Source organism: Theropithecus gelada, chromosome 1 (genome assembly GCF_003255815.1).
Source record: "Theropithecus gelada isolate Dixy chromosome 1, Tgel_1.0, whole genome shotgun sequence".
NCBI lineage: Eukaryota > Metazoa > Chordata > Mammalia > Primates > Cercopithecidae > Theropithecus > Theropithecus gelada.
In genome coordinates, this window is record NC_037668.1 from 44,577,419 (window position 1) to 44,596,232 (window position 18,814).

At 51.8% G+C, this 18,814-nt stretch overlaps 1 protein-coding gene across 1 annotated transcript in view; it reads right to left on the reverse strand.

Moving 5' to 3' along the window:
• Positions 1–18,814, reverse strand: part of PADI2 (peptidyl arginine deiminase 2) — a 51,404-nt gene that overhangs the window by 15,793 nt on the left and 16,797 nt on the right. Inside the window, exons 4-9 of the mRNA XM_025392571.1 lie at positions 12,629–12,690; positions 10,263–10,380; positions 9,097–9,222; positions 3,220–3,398; positions 1,304–1,407; positions 431–542 (exon numbers count right to left, since the gene is read on the reverse strand). Of these exons, the coding sequence (XP_025248356.1) occupies positions 431–542; positions 1,304–1,407; positions 3,220–3,398; positions 9,097–9,222; positions 10,263–10,380; positions 12,629–12,690 (701 nt within the window). The remainder of the gene's footprint in view (positions 1–430; positions 543–1,303; positions 1,408–3,219; positions 3,399–9,096; positions 9,223–10,262; positions 10,381–12,628; positions 12,691–18,814) is intronic.

The following is an 18,814-nucleotide window of genomic DNA, read 5'->3' on the forward strand; positions in this document are numbered from 1 at the left end:
CGTGCCACTGCACTTCAGCCTGGGTGACAGAGCGAGACCCTGTCTCAAACAAAACAAAACACACAAATAGCAAACAGCATCCTGAATATGTTTTCCTTTGAGTAACAACTTAACTCGAAGCATATCCTGTATCCATATTGAGAGATTGGCTTCATCCTTTGTAGCAGTTGCACAGAACCTCCGGGAAGGCTGTTACTCAGTCCTCCACGGATGGACATTTAGGTTGCTTTGCAATCTTTTGCTACTACAAGAAGCAGCACTGCAGTGCGCTGCCTTGTATGTTCATGTCTTTGTGCATGTGTGCAGATATGAGCTGACAGAAGAATCTCCATCTGCAGAGCTGCTGGGTCCAGGCAGTTTACATGAAGCCGATTCTTCTTTGCCTGACCCCAGGGTCATGTCCTTCCCAGCCTGGACCTGGGCTCCTTACCTGGATCCAGCGATCACCTCGGTTTATGTACTGGAAGCAGACCTTCAGGTCACAGTTGGTTTTCTCCACCAGGTTCTTCACCTCTTTCAGGAACAGGTAATTATCCTTCATGCTGAGAAATTGGGGGAAGAAGGAGAGACCAAGAGAAAGGGTGAGGAGGGGCCAGAGTCATCGCCCTGAGATGGTGACAGCAGCTGGTATCTTTGGGCTATGCTGGGCAGATCAATCTACACCTGTGCTCACGGCCACCTTTATAAAGGCTGCTGGAATCCAAGGCCAAGTAAACCCACTCATTCATGTGGTGCTTGTCAAGGTCATGAACAAATAAAATGAGGAGGGGAACTCTCACCCCCACCTGTCCCAATGCCTTACACCTCTGACTCCACAGATTTTCAATTAAGAGCTATGCCTGGCATGAAGATGGGATGCATGTGAGGACCCGAGTGGTCCCTTTTGGGTTGCCAGACATCTAATCATAGGCACTTTTTCCCTTGGTTCTCATCTTGCTGTTGTGGACCTAGCTCATAATAGGTGGTCAATAAAAGTCTGTTTAATGAATGAGTCAGATGAGCTGCATTTCCACTGCAGAGGAGGTTGCTAAGTGCGTGGTAGGGGGTTAAGCAAGAGAACAGAATGGCAGCTATTATTTTTAGAGTATACCCTGCATGCTGGATCTTGGATAAATGCTTTGCCTGCTTCGCCTCATTTAATCCTCACCGTGACTCTATGATGTGGGCATTTCAGAGAGGCCGAGAAAGTTGCTCAAGGTAACACAGTGGTAAGTGATGGGGCCAGGAACTAGACTCATGTCCATCTGACTTGGCTCTTGGCCACTCTGCCATGCTGCCTCTCCGGGCTGGGGCCACCCCTTACCAGCACACAAACACCGACACAGGAGGCAGGATGTTGGGGGTCATGATCCATGGAGCAATCCGGAATATCACGGTGTCCGTGAAGATGGGTGTCAGGGGAATGTCCTGGGTGTGAGAGACAAGGCGTGGGGGGTCAACAGGTCTTGTCAGGGTGCTTTCTTTGCCTGCCTTTCAAAGCGGGTGAAATTGATGACAGTGAATACATTTCCTGAGTACTTGCTGTGCACCAAGACTGTGCTAAGTACTTTCACATGTGCCAATCCTTTTCTGTCTTCCGACCACCGCAGGAGGTAGATACTGCTATGATCCTCACTTTTCAGATGGGGAAACTGAGTCATGGGGCTGTTAACTGCCCAAGGTCACATGGTTGGTAAGTGGTAGAGCCAGGCTTTACACCCAGGCAGTCAGCTGCTGAGTTCACACTCTTAACCACTGTCCTATCTTGTCCAATCAAACTTCTCTTCCTGAAATCGCCCCACGCAACGGTTGAACCAGCCCCACGCCTTCCTCTGTTTTTGCCCTGGGCACCTTGCCCTTTTCTGTGTGTAGGCATTTTGGCATTGTTTTGGGTCAGTTTTGCTATGTACAGACTGTTTTGTTTTAAGGAATGGTCAAGCAGCTTGCCTGGAACCCGAGGGAAAGTGAGGTCTGATTCCAGGGTTCCTTTGTGGGGCTGGCTTTCAAAAGCTATAGGAAATGGACCCCATCCTTGGTGGGGAGGTGCGGGGGTGGGGGGACTGTTGCATGGCTTGCTTGCTTGCCGTGGTCTGCCTTTTGAGTCTCTGTGGGTGCTTGAGAGATCCTGGGGTTCCGGTTGCCCTGGGCATGGGTGCCATCAGAAGCCCCATCCCTGTCCTCTATCCTGTTGGCTTTGCCTTTTGCACTTCCCAGGGAGCTTGAGGGTGCCTTGTAAGTAGAACTTTACAAGTTTGGATGCTCACAACCACCCCAGGCAGCAGATGCTTTTTAGATTTTCTGTCTTATAGATGGAGAAACTATGGCATATTACCCTTAACTAAGGAAATTAACAGGAAGCTTAATTCACTTGCCTAGTGTCTTGTGGTGGTTAAACCAGGAGTTGAACCTGGGAAGTCTGCTGCCAGGGCTCATTCTCATACATCTCAGCTAGATCCAGCCTCACCCTTGTATAGCACCCATTGTATCCTTTCCCAAAGTGACCTGGGGATAAAAATGAGGGGCTCTTGTGTCTGTGAGAGCAGTCAGGTCCCTCCCTTTTGTTCTGAGTGAAACAGGGTGGGCCTGAGAGACTAGGGTCTGGGGATGAAAGGTCTTTGTGATGAGAGGTTCTTGTGCACACAGCATGCCCTCAGTGAGGCGGGCTTCCCTAGAGGGACAGGACCTCTTCTTCTCATCCAGCTTCTCCCGAAAGCAAGAGCAAAGCTAGCTGAGACGCCGGGCCCCAGGGTAGGGCACAACCTGAAACTGGGATTTGGGGTTCAGCCTGCAGTCAGAGATGGTATAACCCACAGATGGGGGAGGGATCAGAGTAGGGCAGGAAGTACAGAGCGCACAGTAGGTGGTCAGCAAACCCCACCCGGGTGGCTGCTTAGAGCCTTGTGCTAATCAGCAGGACTCTGGGCCTCAGACCTAGGCAGGGAGCAGGGAAGGCCAGGGCACAGGTGTGGAATGTGTCAGAAAACATTGCCCACAGGGAATCCATGGGGAGCAGGAGCAGCAAGGAGACTGGCTCAGAGGACCCAGGAGCATGGCTCAGAGGACCCTGGCAGCCACATGCAGGCTTTGCAGGGGTCATCGAGGTCTCCTAGCCTGGACCCACCCCCTTGGCGCTTTGAGCGGGGTGGAGCATAGTGTGGGCTCCTAGGAATGGCCCACTGGTAAAAGCCGCACCCTGGCCCCCGGGGGTAGCCCCCTGTGGTGGAAGCTTGGAGCCCTCACCTGGGCCATGTACTCCAGCAGGCTGACATGGATGGAGACCAGGCCTGAGAAGCCCTCGTCGGGGAAACAGAGGCCTTCTACGAAGAAGAGCAGCTCCGCGGAGCCACCCGTGTACTTGACCACATGGTAGAGCTTCCGCCGGCCCAGGATGTGGATATAGCGTTGGCCGAAGAACGGGTCTGGAGGGGAAAGGACCAACGTCAGACTCCCACTCACATCAGAAAGAGGTCAGTGGGGTGGTATCACTGATGGGGACAAAAGGGCAAAGTAGTTTGTTCTCTAGACAGAGAGAAAAGCACAAGCAGAAAATGCCACCAGAGTGGCCATGGCTAGGAGTCATCGTCATTTTCTCAGCACTGCTGTGTGCTGGCTGTGTGGCGCTTTGCCAGACAGTCACCCTCTCTGGCTTTTGGCTTCCCCATCTATGAAATGAACAAGCTCTCTCGTGAATGGCCGATAGGAAATTGCCAGCTGAGCAGTTAGTGGTGTCAGGGGAGGATATAATTGTTTCCATTTCACAAATGAGGAAACCGATCTCAGAAAGGAGGAGTGGCTTGTCCGAAGTCAGAGAGCCAGTAAATAGCTGAGCTGGGACTCAGGTTCAAGTCCAATTCTGAATCCCAAGTTCTCATCCCCTTTGTATAAACAAAACACAAACGTGCCCATTAGTACCAAAAATTCCCTCCATATCATGGAAACCGTGTTGGTGTAAAGGCCAGTGCATGGGCTGTCCATTTTTGTGGCTGGGCGGAAAGGCAGGTTCCTCCAGTGCTCCTGCCCTCCTGAAAGCTCCCAGTTCGACTTGTGCTGTCCCGTCTGCCTGAAACAATCGTGTCCCTTCTTCCCTCAGGCCTTGGTTTGTGTCACTTGCAACAATCCGGCCCAGATCCCCCAGAGACAAAGCCAGGGGCTCTGCTTGGAGCTCCCACAGTCCCCTGCCGTCTCCATCACAGCCTTTATTTATTTACTTATTTGTTTATTTATTTATTTATTTATTTATAGACAGAGTCTCGCTCTGTAGCCTAGGCTGGAGTGCAGTGGCGCGATCTTGGCTCACTGCAACCTCTGCCCACTGCAACCTCCCAAGTAGCTGGGATTACAGGGCACACCACCATATCTGGCTAATTTTTGTATTTTTAGCAGAGACAGGGTCTCGTCGCCATCTTGGTCAGGCTGGTCTCGAACCCCGTGCCTTAAGTGATTTGCCTGCCTCACACTCCCAAAGTGCTGCTATTACAGGTGTAAGCCACCACACCTGGCCTCATCACAGCCTTTTTAAATGTGGGTGACCTGTGCGAGGGTAGAGACAGGCCCAGTGGGGCCCAGGGCCTGCCTGGCACATGGTCATGTTTAACAAATGTCTACTGAACGAACCAATGACTCCCACAACACTCCCTGTGGGAGAGACCAAGGGGGAATTTTCAGGCAGATTGAGAGCACATGAATCAGGCAAGGACCTTCGGGGAGACAGAGGTGGTCCAGATGCAGCCTCTCTAAGAGCAGTGCTCAGCTGATGATAAGATGCAGCAGATGTGGGGAGCGTCATAACGGCAGCTATGGGTGAGATCCAGTCTGGTTACTTGGGGTAGGGTGGGGAGGGCAGAGGAGGCGAGATGGGAAGCATTTGAGCAGAGGAAGGCAGCCTTTGAGATGCCCTCGTGGGGCGGCAGAAATGGGTGTGGTGGGGAGAGGAGATACTTGCATTGGTAAAGGCATGGAGATAGGACCCTACGCAGTTCCAGAAGGAATTTCTTTATGCCCTGTAGAGCTGGAAGGGCAGAATCAGCCTCAGCTTAGTGCTTTCAACGACAATGATAATGGTTAATGACCAGATGCTCAAGGGTTAGAACACGTAACCAGAATAGCCTGGCACAAACCAGGTGCTTGATTAAAACGTGTGAAATAAGTGAATGAACCACGAAGCCAGGGCTTGGGAGGGTTCCTCTTGTGGGACAATGTGCCGAATTAGACCCGGGTTATAAATCTCACTAAGGGTGCTTCCCTTGGTGGTTATGACTTCCAATGTCAGAGGGACCTGGTTTAAATACTGCTCTGGCTTTACAAGCTATAAAACCTCAGGGAGCCGGGCGCAGTGGCTCATACCTGTAATCCCAGCACTTTGGGAGGACGAGGCAGGCGAATCACGAGGTCAGGAGTTTGAGACCAGACTGGCCAACATAGCGAAACCCCATTTCTACTAAAAATACAAAAATTAGCCAGACATGGTGGCGCACGCCTGTAATCCCAGCTACTTGGGAGGCTGAGGCAGGAAAATCTCTTGAACCCAGGAGGCAGAGGTTGTGGTGAACCGATATCACACCACTGCATTCCAGCCTGGGCAACAGAGCGAGACTCCATCTCAAAAAACAAACAAACAAACAAAAAAACCAAACCTCAGAGAATTCACTTAACCTCCCTGAGCTCCAGTTTACTCATCTGTTAAGTGGGAGATAATGATACCCACGCCACAGGGTCAATGCAAATGACACAGCCTCAGTAACTTCAGTAACCTCAGTAACCATGGGTAACCATCGATAACACTGCTTGGACCTGTATTACAAGGACGTGAAGGAGTTTTCATTGAATAGTTTCCGGACAGAAGGCAGGGAAACCATGTCCCATCTCATCCTCCCTTGGGAAGGAGGAGTCCAAGAAATAAGGTGGAAAAATTCAGATACTGAAAGTCCCAAAGAATAGAAAGTGAGGTCCTGCTCACCCAGAAACAACAGTGTGCACCCTACAGCCCTATCACTCAGTGGATTCAGATAGATTAGCATCACGCAAACATTTTCTTCCAAGCACTTACGCCCTCCCATGCCCACAGGCCCCAGGCTGCACTTGAACTGATGCTCAGGGGAGAGTCAGGCCTAGAAGCCAACTTGTCCTGGCAGAAGCCACACAGCCAAAGCTTTCCCAGGGCTCAGAGCACCTGGGGGTCTCCCCCAAATTCTGGGGTAGGAACAGGGATCTGGCCGGGGTGGTGGTGGGGCAGGTGGAGGACACGTTCTAGTCCGTCTGCCGGCAGCTTTCTCCCTCCCGATGTGGCCCGTGGCCTGTGATTCACAATGCACCTCTGTTCTGGGCTGCTTTCTGACAGTTGGGGCCAGCTCCGGGTGGACTGATTCCTTGGTGGGAACAATTCAGCCATTGTCCCCAGGAGCCTCCTTTCCCCCGTCCTCCATCCCTGGCTCGGCACAGACCCCACACTGAGCGTGGCCAGCTCTTTCTGCAGGAACCAACAATGCCGCTCTATTGAGTGGTCCTCGTGCCTTGGGCTGGGCCCATTGACCACGGTGACCTCTCTGCCCCAGGTGTTGGCCAGCACGTGGTATGATTTGCCTTAACCTTTCCAGCTACTTTGGAATGATTCCACTTCCCAGTGAGACTCCTTGATAGTGTGACCAGCTGATTTGGTTTCCCTAGGACTGAGGGGTTTCCTGGCATGAGGGGCCCTCAGTGCTAAAGCAAGGAAAGTCCTGGGCAAACTGGATTACCATATCCCTGTATAAAGAGGCAAGGCCCCAGTGCTTGGTGTTCTGGGCAGAATTTGAGGCGGAGGCAGTCACCAGGTCTTCCTAGGAAAACTGAAGCCTTCTGTCCACTCCAATCATTATAACCAACAGTCATCATCATAATTTCAACAAAAGCCTTAATTGCCATTTATGGAGAGCTTTCCAAAGGCCAGCTACCGCACTCAGTGCCTGACACACCTTCCTCATTTGATCCCCACCACCATCTGGGACACCCAGCATACCAGGATAGTCGGGACAGTTGGGACTCTTGCTATTCCCATGCCACATCAGAGATGAGCACCCCAAGGCTGGGGCTGGTGAGGAGACTTGCCTGGACCCAGAATTGTAGCTCCCTGACTCCAGCACTCCCTGTAGGGGTCGTTCAGTCTCCAACCCAGCTCCCTGCCCTTGGGGAGAGCTGGTCTGACCCTACCAGGACACCTGACATTCACTCATCTATAGGGGTACCTGGAATTTGACATAACTCCAAAGTGTTTACCTGGAAGAAAAGGAGACTGTGCTACTGGTCAATTATCTGTCATCCTTTGCTTGTGTGTGTGTGTGTGTGTGTGTGTGTGTCTGTCGAAGAGTTTTCACCCAGAGTCAGCATTATTGGGAAACTGTCTCTTCTGGGTCTCCACCGTCTCAGTCATGGCTGCTCCCCACAGGATGGGCAGCCCAGATAACAGGCTCCGAGGGACATTCTCAAAGCCCTTGCAGTAGTAGTTCCTCTTTTCTCTTGTTTGCTCAGGACCCGTCTCAAATGGCAAGTGATGGGGAGGGACGAGATTATGGAAACAGACCAAAGTCCACTCCCTTTAGCAAAGAGAAGAAACGTCTAGATAATGTCCAGACATCATGATTTGCCACAGGTCTCATGTCACGACACCAAGGTCAAGAGGCCAAGGTTGAGGTCCTGCTTGCATCCCTCCTGCTTCTGCTGGTGACCCCATCCTCCATGACAACCTTAGCCTGGATGGTGTAAACATCAACATCTCCGGCCCCCTGCGGCAGCGGAGCCAGCCTGATTCTGGGCACATTCCAACCTGTGTGAGGTCACTGCTTGTAGCCCAGGGTGGATCAGAAGGCGGACTGGCATTGGGTGACTGCTGGCCACTGCCATCCTGGCTAAATACTTCTCTGATGGGAGGGTCCGGGGTCCCTACTCACTTCCTGGCAAGTGCCCTGGATCTAGTGGGCCTGTCTAGAGGTGGGTCCAGGGCCGGGCCAGAGATCCTGGCCCCACTAGGCAGCTGAGCATGCAGAAGCACCCCCCCGCCCGCCACCCCACAACCCGCCTTGTACCATGGCAGATTGCAATGCCGACTATTTTGCTGAGGGAGCTTTTAGAATACATACATCATTATTATGACAGTCCCTTGCATAAAACCCTCTAATGGCATTCCATTGCACTCAGAATAAAATCCAAACCCAGTCTGCATGCTCTGGCCCCTGGCCCAGCTCACTGACCTTGACTCCCAACCCTGCTCTGGGCTTCCATCTGCTCTTCCCACACTCCAAACTGGTCTCCTCCTCCAGGCTTTGCAGATGCTGTTCCCTCTGCTTAGAACACTCTTCCCTCAGCTCACAAGTGGCTGGTTCCTTCTTATCGTTCGTTTGAGTCTCAGCTCAGATGTCACCTCCTCAGAGAGGCCTTTCCAGAGGCACCCATCTAGTAGTGCCTCTTCCCTGCCATTCTCCTCACTTATTCTATTTCATTTCCTCCAATTGTAGTACTGATTATGTCTCTCTTGCTAGACTGGCAGCTCCTCGAGGGCAGGGTGTGATTGTCGTGTTTACTGCAGAGATCTCAAAGCTGAGAACAGCGCCTGGCACCGAAGAGCTCAACACATATTCACAGAAAGGGTGAGGCAGAGCCGGCAGCTACAAGGACTAGCTCCAGGGCAGGAGTCCGTGCCCTACACAGTGGGGGCCCAGGACACTTGTTGCCATCAAGAGGAGCAAGGGGTCAACTCTTCGAGGGTGCCCACTGCATCTTTAGGGGGTCTTTGAAAGTCAGAGATGGCAGAAAATACCTGGAGGTGGTGCCTGCCCTGCCTCAGGCATCCTGAAGGTGACATGACTCCAGAAAAGAAGTGCCCAAATGCCCTTCCTCCCCTGATTCGTCGGGAAGAAGGGCCTCTGGGTTCTACATAGACCCATGTCACTCCAGACTCCTTTGAGAGGAGGAGCGATGTGTCCCCATGGAGTCTTTCAACTTCATGGGACAGCAGCATTGCCATGTTACAATCACCCAGAGACCAATCCAGGTCTTCTCCAGGCACCTGCACCTGTGAAGGCCACAGATGCTAAGGGGAGGAGGATGGGTGGCTAGAAAGGGCTGGGCTGGGCTGGGGTCACTCACTCTCCACGTAGAACACGCCCACTTTGTCTGAGTCTGACATGGAAATGTACAGAACCATCTCGTATCCGGCGGGGAGGCGGTCGGGGCCTTTGGTCCGCAGGATCATCTGGGACATGTCCTTGAGATCTGAGGGACAGGAGGTGAGAATGAAGAGATCTGCTGCTGGAGCCTCAGCTTCCCAATGCCTTTTACTTTGATAATCAGGAAAAAGTCCCCATGGATGTGTATTAATGGAAACTATAGAAAAGCATAAAGAGACCATGTGCTGTGGCTCACACCTGTAATCCCAGTGCTTTGGGAGGATGAGGTGGGTAGATCGCTTAAGGCCAGGAGACAAACACCAGACTGGGCAACATAGCAAGACCCCATCTTTACAAAAATAAAAAAAATTAGCCATGCATGGTGGCGTGTGCCTGTAATCCTGGCTACTCAGGAAGCTAAGGCAGGAGGATGGCTTGAACCCAGGAGGTTGAGGCTGTAGTGAGCTATGATCATGCCACTGTACTCCAGCCTAGGCAACAGAACAAGGCCTTGTCTCAGAAAAAAAATAAATAAATAAATAAAAATAAATAAAAAAAAGAAAGAAAAGAAAAGAAAAAAGCAAAGCAAAGCATAAAACAGAATAAAAACTAGTTGTCATTTCCAACACTGGAGATGATTAACCTTTTGGGGAATTTCCTTCTAGTCTATTTTCTTTTTATTCTTTTTTTTTCCCAAGACAGAGTCTTGCTCTGTTGCCTAGGCTGGAGTGCAGTGGTGTGATCTTGGCTCACTGCAATCTCTGCTTCCTGGGTTCAAATGATTCTTCTGCCTCTGCCTCCTGAGTAGCTGGGATTACAGGTGCATGCCACCATGCCTGGCCAATTTTTGTATTTTTAGTAGAGATGGGGCTTCACCATATTGATCAGCCTGATCTTGAACTCCTGAGCTCATGATCCACCTGCCTTGGCTTCCCAAAATGCTGGGATTACATGTGTGAGCCACTACGCCCGGCCCTCATGTATTTCCTATGGTTTTGCCTTTGGCTTTAAGCAAGAGTGGTATTTGTGTCCACCATCCCCAGAGGCCTGAGTCCACACCTGCCTCACCCTCAGCCCAGCCCAGGACTGGGCATAAATCTTTTCACTCCTCCCATCCTGCCCCCCAAGTGCAGGGCCTGCTGGCACCTTCCTTGCTGTAGACCTTCTCGTCACGGCAGTCCTCCTTGGGCAACCAGGGTGTCTCTCGGTCACAGTTCACCAGCAGGATGGCCCCCTGGCCCTCGGGGCCCCAGGTCCAGGATGCCTACAGTGGCAGGAAGAAAGGTCAGTGCTCTCTTCTCTAGGCTTGTATAGACCCCATGGGACACCGGAGAGACAGCCCCAGGATGAGGGTAAAGAGTAGCCACCACCTACTGGGGCAGCTGTGACTTGGCAAATGTGAATCTCAAGACTGATGTCCACAGAAGATGAACGTGGGCATCAAAGGCAAATTCAGTAAAGGCGCAGAGACAGGAAGGCTGACCGAGGCATTTACGGGCCTCCTGTCTGATGCGGCTGGTATCTGGCATGGGTGGAGGCAGGGAGGTGGAGGCTGGCCAGAGAAATGAGCAGACGGACATTCTACCACAGGTCCCGAGGTCCCTAGGGGAGCTCAGGAGGAGATGCCTGGATGGATGACACCCAGCTGTTTCCAGACGCCCTCCTAGTGCTCCAAATAGGACCTGCACGGTGCTCCACTTTCTACACTGCAGCCAGAGCGCTACTAGAACAAACTCGGGCCAGATCGTGTTGCTTCCCTGCTTGAAGCCAGGTCAGGGGCTCCTGGTTGAATTAGGATGAAGCCCTGATTCCTTGCTGTGGCCTGGAAGGCCTGGTGAAACTTGCCTTCCTCTCTATCTCATCTCCTCCACCTTGCCCCTCGCTCACTCTGCCCCACCCATCCTGGCGCCTTTCTGCTCCCAAAAGACTCAAGCTCCCAGCCCTTTGCCCATGCCAGTTCCTCTGCTGCCGTCCTGCCCCTTTCCACCTGGCCCACTCTACCCTTCCTTTATTACATCATAACTGTCTCTTCTTCCTGGAGGCCTTTCTGATTCTCTAGGACAGAGCAGCTTTTCCAGATCCACATCTGGCACGGTACACATCCTTTTTGGGAGGACTTAGGACAATTGTGATGAGACAGCCATCCACAACACTCAATTTTTAATGTGGACCATGGGCTCCTTAAGGCCAGGGCTGTGTTTCTCTTATTCTTTCTGCATCCCCTGGGCCTGACCCACTCCTGGAACATAAAAGATGCTCAGCAAATATTTATGGGATGACTGAAGAAAATGTGAAAACTTCACTGGCCCAGATTTAGAAATTCTGGTCAAGTTCAGGCTCATGGGATTGTGTGACTTTGCCAAGACTGCACAGCCCCTTGGGGGAGGTTGGAAGCTGTTCACCTGGGGCTGCTGGGCCTCAGAGGCCTCTGTGGAGTTCATTTTCATATGGCTTGGCCACAGACTCAGAGAATGAGTGTGCAAGGCTGGCCCTGGTCTCACGCAAGCCTTGCTCACGATCCTAGAAGAAGGGACTCTCCCACAGGGCTGAGAACCCTCTCCTGACCTGTAGAGAGTCAAGGGAACAGGCTTCTAGGACCCAGGCTTCTTCTCATCAGGCTGTGTTTATTTCACTTCATAAGTACCCCGCTATGTATACTTTACCCTAGGCTTCAGAGTGTTATTATAAAAGTCACATATGCCCACAGCAAAAATTTAGATGATACAGAAGGGCAGAAAACGGAAAGCAGTTAGAAGCAACAGCCTGAATGTACACAGAGCAAGACTGATGGAGCCTAAAAACTGTGTTGAGGGAAAAGTACAAAAGAGAACGAGATGGAGAAACCATGCTGTCTGCACAAATTAAAAATACATGCACACCAACCACACCACATGCCTCCTGAGAGTCACCACAGCAGAAAGAGACACATTAAACCCAGCAAAATGGTCCTCTGTGGGGCAGCAGAATGGGAGTGGGGAACGCAAGATAAAAGAAAATAAGTAAATGAATGAGGGAACAAATGAATGAATGGTGAATGAATGAATAAATAGAAAGAGGAGAGGAGCTGTGCATGCACCAGCAGAGATAATACCGCATCTGGAACTGAGAATGATGAATGCAACCCTCTGTCCTGAGGGTCTGTCTCCCCCACCTCCCCAGTCTTAAAAAAAGAGGCAAAATAACAAGAGCAAATTCCTTCACAGTGCTTCCTCTGCAGCAGGCACATTTATCCTTTCCAATAGTTCCATGAACTGGACATCCCCATCACAGGATGGAGAAACTAGGACTCAGGAGCCTGCTCTGTAGCCGTCTCTATAAGATGCCTGAGCTCGTCTGTGGGTTCCATCATTGGTATGCTGTGTGTCTGGGAGCCTGTCTTGGGCCTCGGTCTCCTGAGCTGTGAAATGGGAATTGCCTGCTTGGTGGGAGAACCATGGCTGCCTGCACGATCTGGGGCTGTGCCCTCAGAAGCCCCGGGGTTCAGGGTGGTGCCTGCCCTGATAGCTAGGTACCTTCTTTGGGTTGTTCTTCTCCACCACGCCATCCCGGTCTGCGTCCACATCCAGGGAGATCTCTGGGGAGAAGAGACATGGGTGAGTTGCTAAGCCTGCCAGGCAGGGTGGGGCAGGGGCACGAGGAAGACCTGTGGGATTAGGGTGCGTCTCAGTCATTCACGGGAAAGGGAGGACCTCGCTGACATCATCTTACACAACCCCCTGCCTCAACATTCCACTACCCACTGAAGACCATCGGCAGACACTGGGTGGACTTTGTAGCTTATGGCTGCAAGAGCTGCCATCGGGGAGGTCCAGGTCCTCCCACCACTTCTTTGTTCTTGCTGGGGGTTGGGGAATGATCCTCGATGCACAGATCTGGGAGCCTCAGTTCAGGGGTGAAGTCACATGCCCAAAGTCACATAGGGATGCTAGCAGAACTGGGGTACACAGTGCAGTTGGTCTGATTCATAGTTCATATTCTGAAAACTTACAGGCATAGCATTCCCAAACTGCCTTTCTCAGTCTACCCGGGCATGCGCATAGGTGTGCACACGTGCACCTGTGTGTGCATGTCTCTTTCTCTCCAAGAACTTCCAGTGGTCTAGATCCCACCTTCAAGGACTGAGGGTTTTACTGTGGGTGGGAAGCTGTCTCTAACCCCTCTTGGTCTGAGGGCACCTGTGAGTCCAGATGGAGGAACCAGGGCCAGGCCCCCACTTATCCCTTCTTTTGGTGAAGGGACCTTCAGCATCCCTAGGCCTGCCATGGAGACAGGCTTTGTGGAGACTGTAGGGAAATGAAAAGGTTTGTCATCAGATAAGGTGGAGTTTAGACCCTGGTTCTCTGCTTATAAGCTGTGTGACTTTGGGCAGGTTAGACAACCTCTATGAGCCCCAGTTTCCTCACCTGTAACATGGGGCCCTTCCTGGTTACAGCAGGTGCATTAACTGCAATGGAAGGCACTACTGACATTTTTGAGCCAAATAATTCTTTGTGTGGGTACAGCCTGTGCATTGGAGGATGTTTAACAGCACACCTGGTTTCTACCTACCAGATGCCAGTAACATCCCTCCCAGTCACGACAGCCAAAAATGTCTCCGGGTATTGTCAAATGTCCCTTGGGAGGTGAAATTGCCTTGAGTTGGAGACGGATGGGGTTGAGTAGGGATGTGGTTGGGAAGGTGTTGCGAGTGTCACATACGTGACGTGTGCAGGTTCCAGGCCCCTAGAGCTGCCCGAGTGGGCTCGTCTCACGCTGAGCATGACTTGGACCTGGTGGGTGCTGGGTGGTAATGAATGCATTCCTGGTTAGTCCCCTTGGCAGGCACACCCTCTGCCTGGAGGGCATGGAAAGGAGGGTCCTGGCACACGAAGCGCACTGATGTCACCCTTCTCTGGGCCAACCGAGCCCAATTGAGTCCAGAGATCACGTTCAGGTCCTCCCTTTGCCTATAGCCTGCATACCCTAGGCCTGCACGTGACTTCTCTGGTCTAGAAGGAGGCTGCAAGGGCGCCTGGCCCTTGGGAGAGGCAGCCCTCTGTGTCCCCGCCTCTGCGGCCCTGCGGTGAGTTAGGTGCTGTAAGGCATAATTTGTAACCTCCTGCCTCCAATTGCATTCACTCCACATTTCACTGCTGAGGAGCTACTGTGCTCCGGAAACTGTACTAGGCAATGGGCAATGGAGGCACAGCACCTGCTCTCAAGGCGTCCACAGTCCCATGAGATAAATAGCATGGCTCCCGTTTCACAGGGCAGCAAACCCAGGTTCAGAGAAGCCACTTGTCAGCAAATCGGGCTGGTAATCTGGGAGGCCGCTGCAGGATAAGGACCCCAGGGGAAAGAAGGGAAGGCGGTACCACCAGGGGCTGGTAAAGAGGCTGGGGTGCAGGGGCAGGAATAAGATTGGTTTTGGCTCCTGCACCTTTGTGAACTTTCCAGCCGGTCACGCCCACTGAATGCTGCCTTTCAGGGAACTCAGCTTCCTGAAACTCCTCCCTGGGAAGAGCTGCAGGTCCAGCCTCTTTAGGGAGCCACTCTGTCCGTTTCAAGGTAACGATCTCTCCCTTGCGGGCATCCTGCTCTGCAGGTGCACAGCGTTTTCCATGGCGTGCTCTCTCGGCCACCCCAGGGGAGGTGTGATCACCCCCACCCCCTAACGATACAGATGAGGAAACCCAGGCTCCCAGCAGGGAAGTGACCACCGAAGTTCCCAGAGCAGAGCCAGGTTCTCAGCAGGGCCTCAGGCTCCAGATGCCTTCTCTCTGCTATTCCCTGCAAGGAACACAGGCTGACTTCCCCACAAGCCATTTCCAAAAGCCCAGCCCAAAGTCAAAGACCCAAGACTTGCTCCCTTGAAGGTCATTCCCAGAGGAAGTGCCCACGTCCCCACCTTGGCAGCCCTGTGGCCTTCGTCTCTAGGCTGCAAGGTGACATTACATTGGGACTCCTTGTGGTGGGTTCATTATAGCAGTGGGGCCATGGGCTAGGAGAGAGATTATGGTGCACTCTAGACTGCTTTATTTCATTACGAATTCTTAAATGTAAACATTTTATTTATGTAATATTTGGACACAGTGCAAACAAAATCAAATAAAACAGTAACACACTTTCTAAAGAAAGACAGCAGTTCCTTGTCCAGCCCTTCTCCTTGGCTGCCTGAGGCAACCTCCCTAATACTAAATACTCATGCTTATTGTGATTTCTTCATTTATTGAATTCAGACAGGTTTTGTTACCTTCCTGTTATGAAATGTGGGCATTTCACAGCGTGGCTCCCTTATCGTCCTCCCAACCTCTCACAGGGTTTCATAACTCCTCTCTCATGACCCATGACCTGTCCCCGTAATCCACTGAAATGACCTTCTGGCCCCTTCACCCTCAGAGACCTCCCACCCCGTAGTCATGCCCCTAGGACTTCACCCCTGTAAGGCCTCCCCCAGTGTCTGATTTAACTAGATTCCAGGGGGATGCTGCGGGGAGGGGCAGAGAACATGCCCAGAGCATTGCCTGTTGGGATGGCTCTGCCTTCCCGAGGGGGAGGAGGGAGAGGACCTCCGCTTCAGGGCCTCTGGGCTCCAGACAACATTTCCCAGAGGCTCTGGATCCCACCTCAGCTCCCCAGAATAGCCCCAAGGCGTCAGGTGGCCCCTGGGTGTGGGGCAGATTGACGGGAAATGTCACTAGGATTGGGTTCAAGGCAGTCTGCCCTGAGAATGAAGACACTGAGGCCTCAGCTGTGACCGAGAGGCACTGGCATTTTGGAGGGTCGCCAGAGAGTGGCAGGGTGCCTGGCCTTCTTGCCTTACTAAGCAGCCTGAGGTGTTGTGGAAAGGAAGGACTCCCTCCCCCACAGCCAACCAGGGCAAGTATCCCAGGCTCTGGCGAGAAGGCATAGGATCAAGCCCCTCAGGCTGATGTTAAAATTTTTTGAGGCCCGCGTGTGGGTACTCCTTCCACTGCCAGGACCTCAAATAGGGTGGGATTCTTCCTCCCTCCCCACACCTCACCTCTCCCTCTCCCCCATCCCTCCCAAAAAAAGGAAGTCTTTGCAAATCAACCCTACCCAGAGTCTTGAAGGTCCTTAGGGATTAATTAGCTCAAACCCCTCATTTTATAGTTTGCAAAAAGTGAGTCCTAGTGGGAGTGGCTACTTGTTAAGGTCACACAGCAAGTCCTTAGCAGGATTGGGACCAAGACCCAGAGCCTGATTTGGCCAAAGGAATCATGAATTTGTTCCCAAATTCCAGGAGGAAGATAGACAGACCTTACGTTTCTTTAACTTCACCCAGGCAGAGAGAAAATGTGGCTACCCCAAGAGCAACGGAGAAAAGCAGGCAGAGCATTGACTGAGCACTCACTCTGTGCCAGGCCCTTAGCACACAGCATCCCACTGAATCCTTGCAAACGCCATGCAAGGCTGCTCTGTGAAGTGCATTTTGTAGATGAGGAAGCCAAGGCTCAGGGGGATGATGTGACTCGTCCAAGGTCACAAGGTGGTTGGAGGTGGGCAGAGAAAGATCTTAGGCTTACTTCTGTCTACTCTGAAGCCAAGGCTCTTTCCGCTCAATGTGGACTCAGGATAGGACCAGGGTGAGAGAGATTCAGATATATTTTTGTGCCTGGGGGACAGTCCCAGCATCTCGAGATATTTGGGGTATCCTTGCCTCTGAGGCACTGTCCCTGAGTGACTGATTACTCAGGATGAGGGGCTCAAGGGCTCCTGGGGCAGATGCTCGACGAAAGAGAAGACCCAGAAGGGACAGACGTAACAGTGGTTCCCAAGGGAAACCAGATTTTCACCCTGGTCTCTGTTGGAACAGGAAACAGTAGTTCAATGGGGTTAGTTTCTCATAAAGTTTTCTTTTTGTAATTGAATGACTGTCTTTTATTCTGTTTTTTGTTTGTTTGTTTTGTTTTGTTTTGTTTTTGAGACAGAGTCTCACTCTGTCGCCGAGGCTGGAGTGCGGTGGCACTGTGTCAGCTCACTGCAACCCCTGTCTCCTGGGTTCAAGCAATTCTCCGGTCTCAGCCTCCTGAGTAGCTGGGATTACAGGCGGCCACCACCACGCCTGGCTAGTTTTTGTACTTTTAGTAGAGACAGGGTTTCACCATGTTGGCCAGGCTGGTCTTGAACTCCTGACCTCAGGTGATCCTCTCGCCTCGGCCTCCCAAAGTGCTGGGATTACAGGCGTGAGCCACCATGCCCGGCCATGACTGTCTTTTATTCTGAGATTATGCCTTGCCTATTACTTAGGAGTTAAAATGATGGTGATAGTTGATAGTAATTTTTTTCTTTTTGAGACAGAATCTCGCTCTGTCGCCCAGGCTGGAGTGCAGTGGCACCATCTCGGCCCATTGCAACCTCCACCTCTCGGGTTCAAGCAATTCTTCTGCCTCAGCCTCCTGAGTAGCTGGGACTACAGGTGCATGCCACCACGCCCGGCTAATTTTTGTATTTTTAGTAGAGATGTGGTTTCGCCATGTTGGCCAGGCTGGTCTCAAACTCCTGACCTCATGATCTGCCCACCTTGGCCTCCCAAAGTGTTGGGATTACAGGCGTGAGCCACTATGCCTGGCCTCAAATTGTTTTATTAACGTATTTTTTTTTCTTTTTTGCCAAGCGTCAAAACTGTTAGTCTTCTCATTTTTGGGGGGTGGGGAGAGGGGACATTTGATTGGCCCATGGAATCTAAATATCTGGAACTTGTGGCGGTTAAATAATTATTAAGAGACCTCGGACGGATGAACTCGGTCACTTGTCCTGGGCACATGTGGCATCTTTTGGGACTCAGCCATGCTGCCAACTCTGCGTGGGCTTCCTCTAAGCACAGCTTTATCATCTTCTAGCGAGCAGGAAAAGTCCAGTCCTGCCTCCTTATAGACCCTTATTTTGCCATCTATCCTAAGGCTGTCTTGCTTTGGTGGAAGTCTTGTTAATGGTGCAGTCAGTCTTCTGGGATCACTGTCGTTTGATAGGTGTCAGGCCCCTGTCCTTCCTGCCCCCGTCCTCAGGTGTCCCTGTCTCAGTGGGATTAGGTTTCCTCAGGGACTGTCATCTGAGACTGCCTGTGTGCTGTGTGCATGCAAGGTTCACACACGTGCCAGGGCTCAGCACAACCCAGGAGTCTTTGGTTATCATCTGCCGCCCTCACCAAGGTCATCCCGAGGTTCCCTACCCCAGGGCTGGGCACCTCCTTGGTGCAGAAAGAGGGACAGGGGGACCAGCAACCAAGCCCATTTGGGATTAGCCAAGAATGAGAAGGGCCATGCTGCTAAGCCTATTTCAGCAGCTGAGAGCACAGGGCTAGAGAGGGAGGGGCTGGCTTGGGAGCTGGTTGTATTTTGGGGAGGTTCTGAGACCCACCCTGAGAATGTGGGATAACTGGAATGACTTGGCATCTCACCAACCGTTTTCCGGAGATGTGGCTGCAGGCAAGTATTTCTTTGTTTTACCTTTTCTGAGCCTTGACTTTCTCATCTATAAAATGGGGATGATAATAATGTCTATCCTTGAAACAGTTGGAAGAAGAGATTGAAATCGTGACGGTAAAACATTGAGTACTGGAGCCTGGCACACCATAGGAGCTCAATTGATATCAGGTGTTTATCATCCTCCCCCTCCTGCTCCTCATCAAAGTGCCCAGCACAGCTCTAGACACAGAGTAGGTTTGCAATAAGGAGGCCACATCATTATTTTTAAAG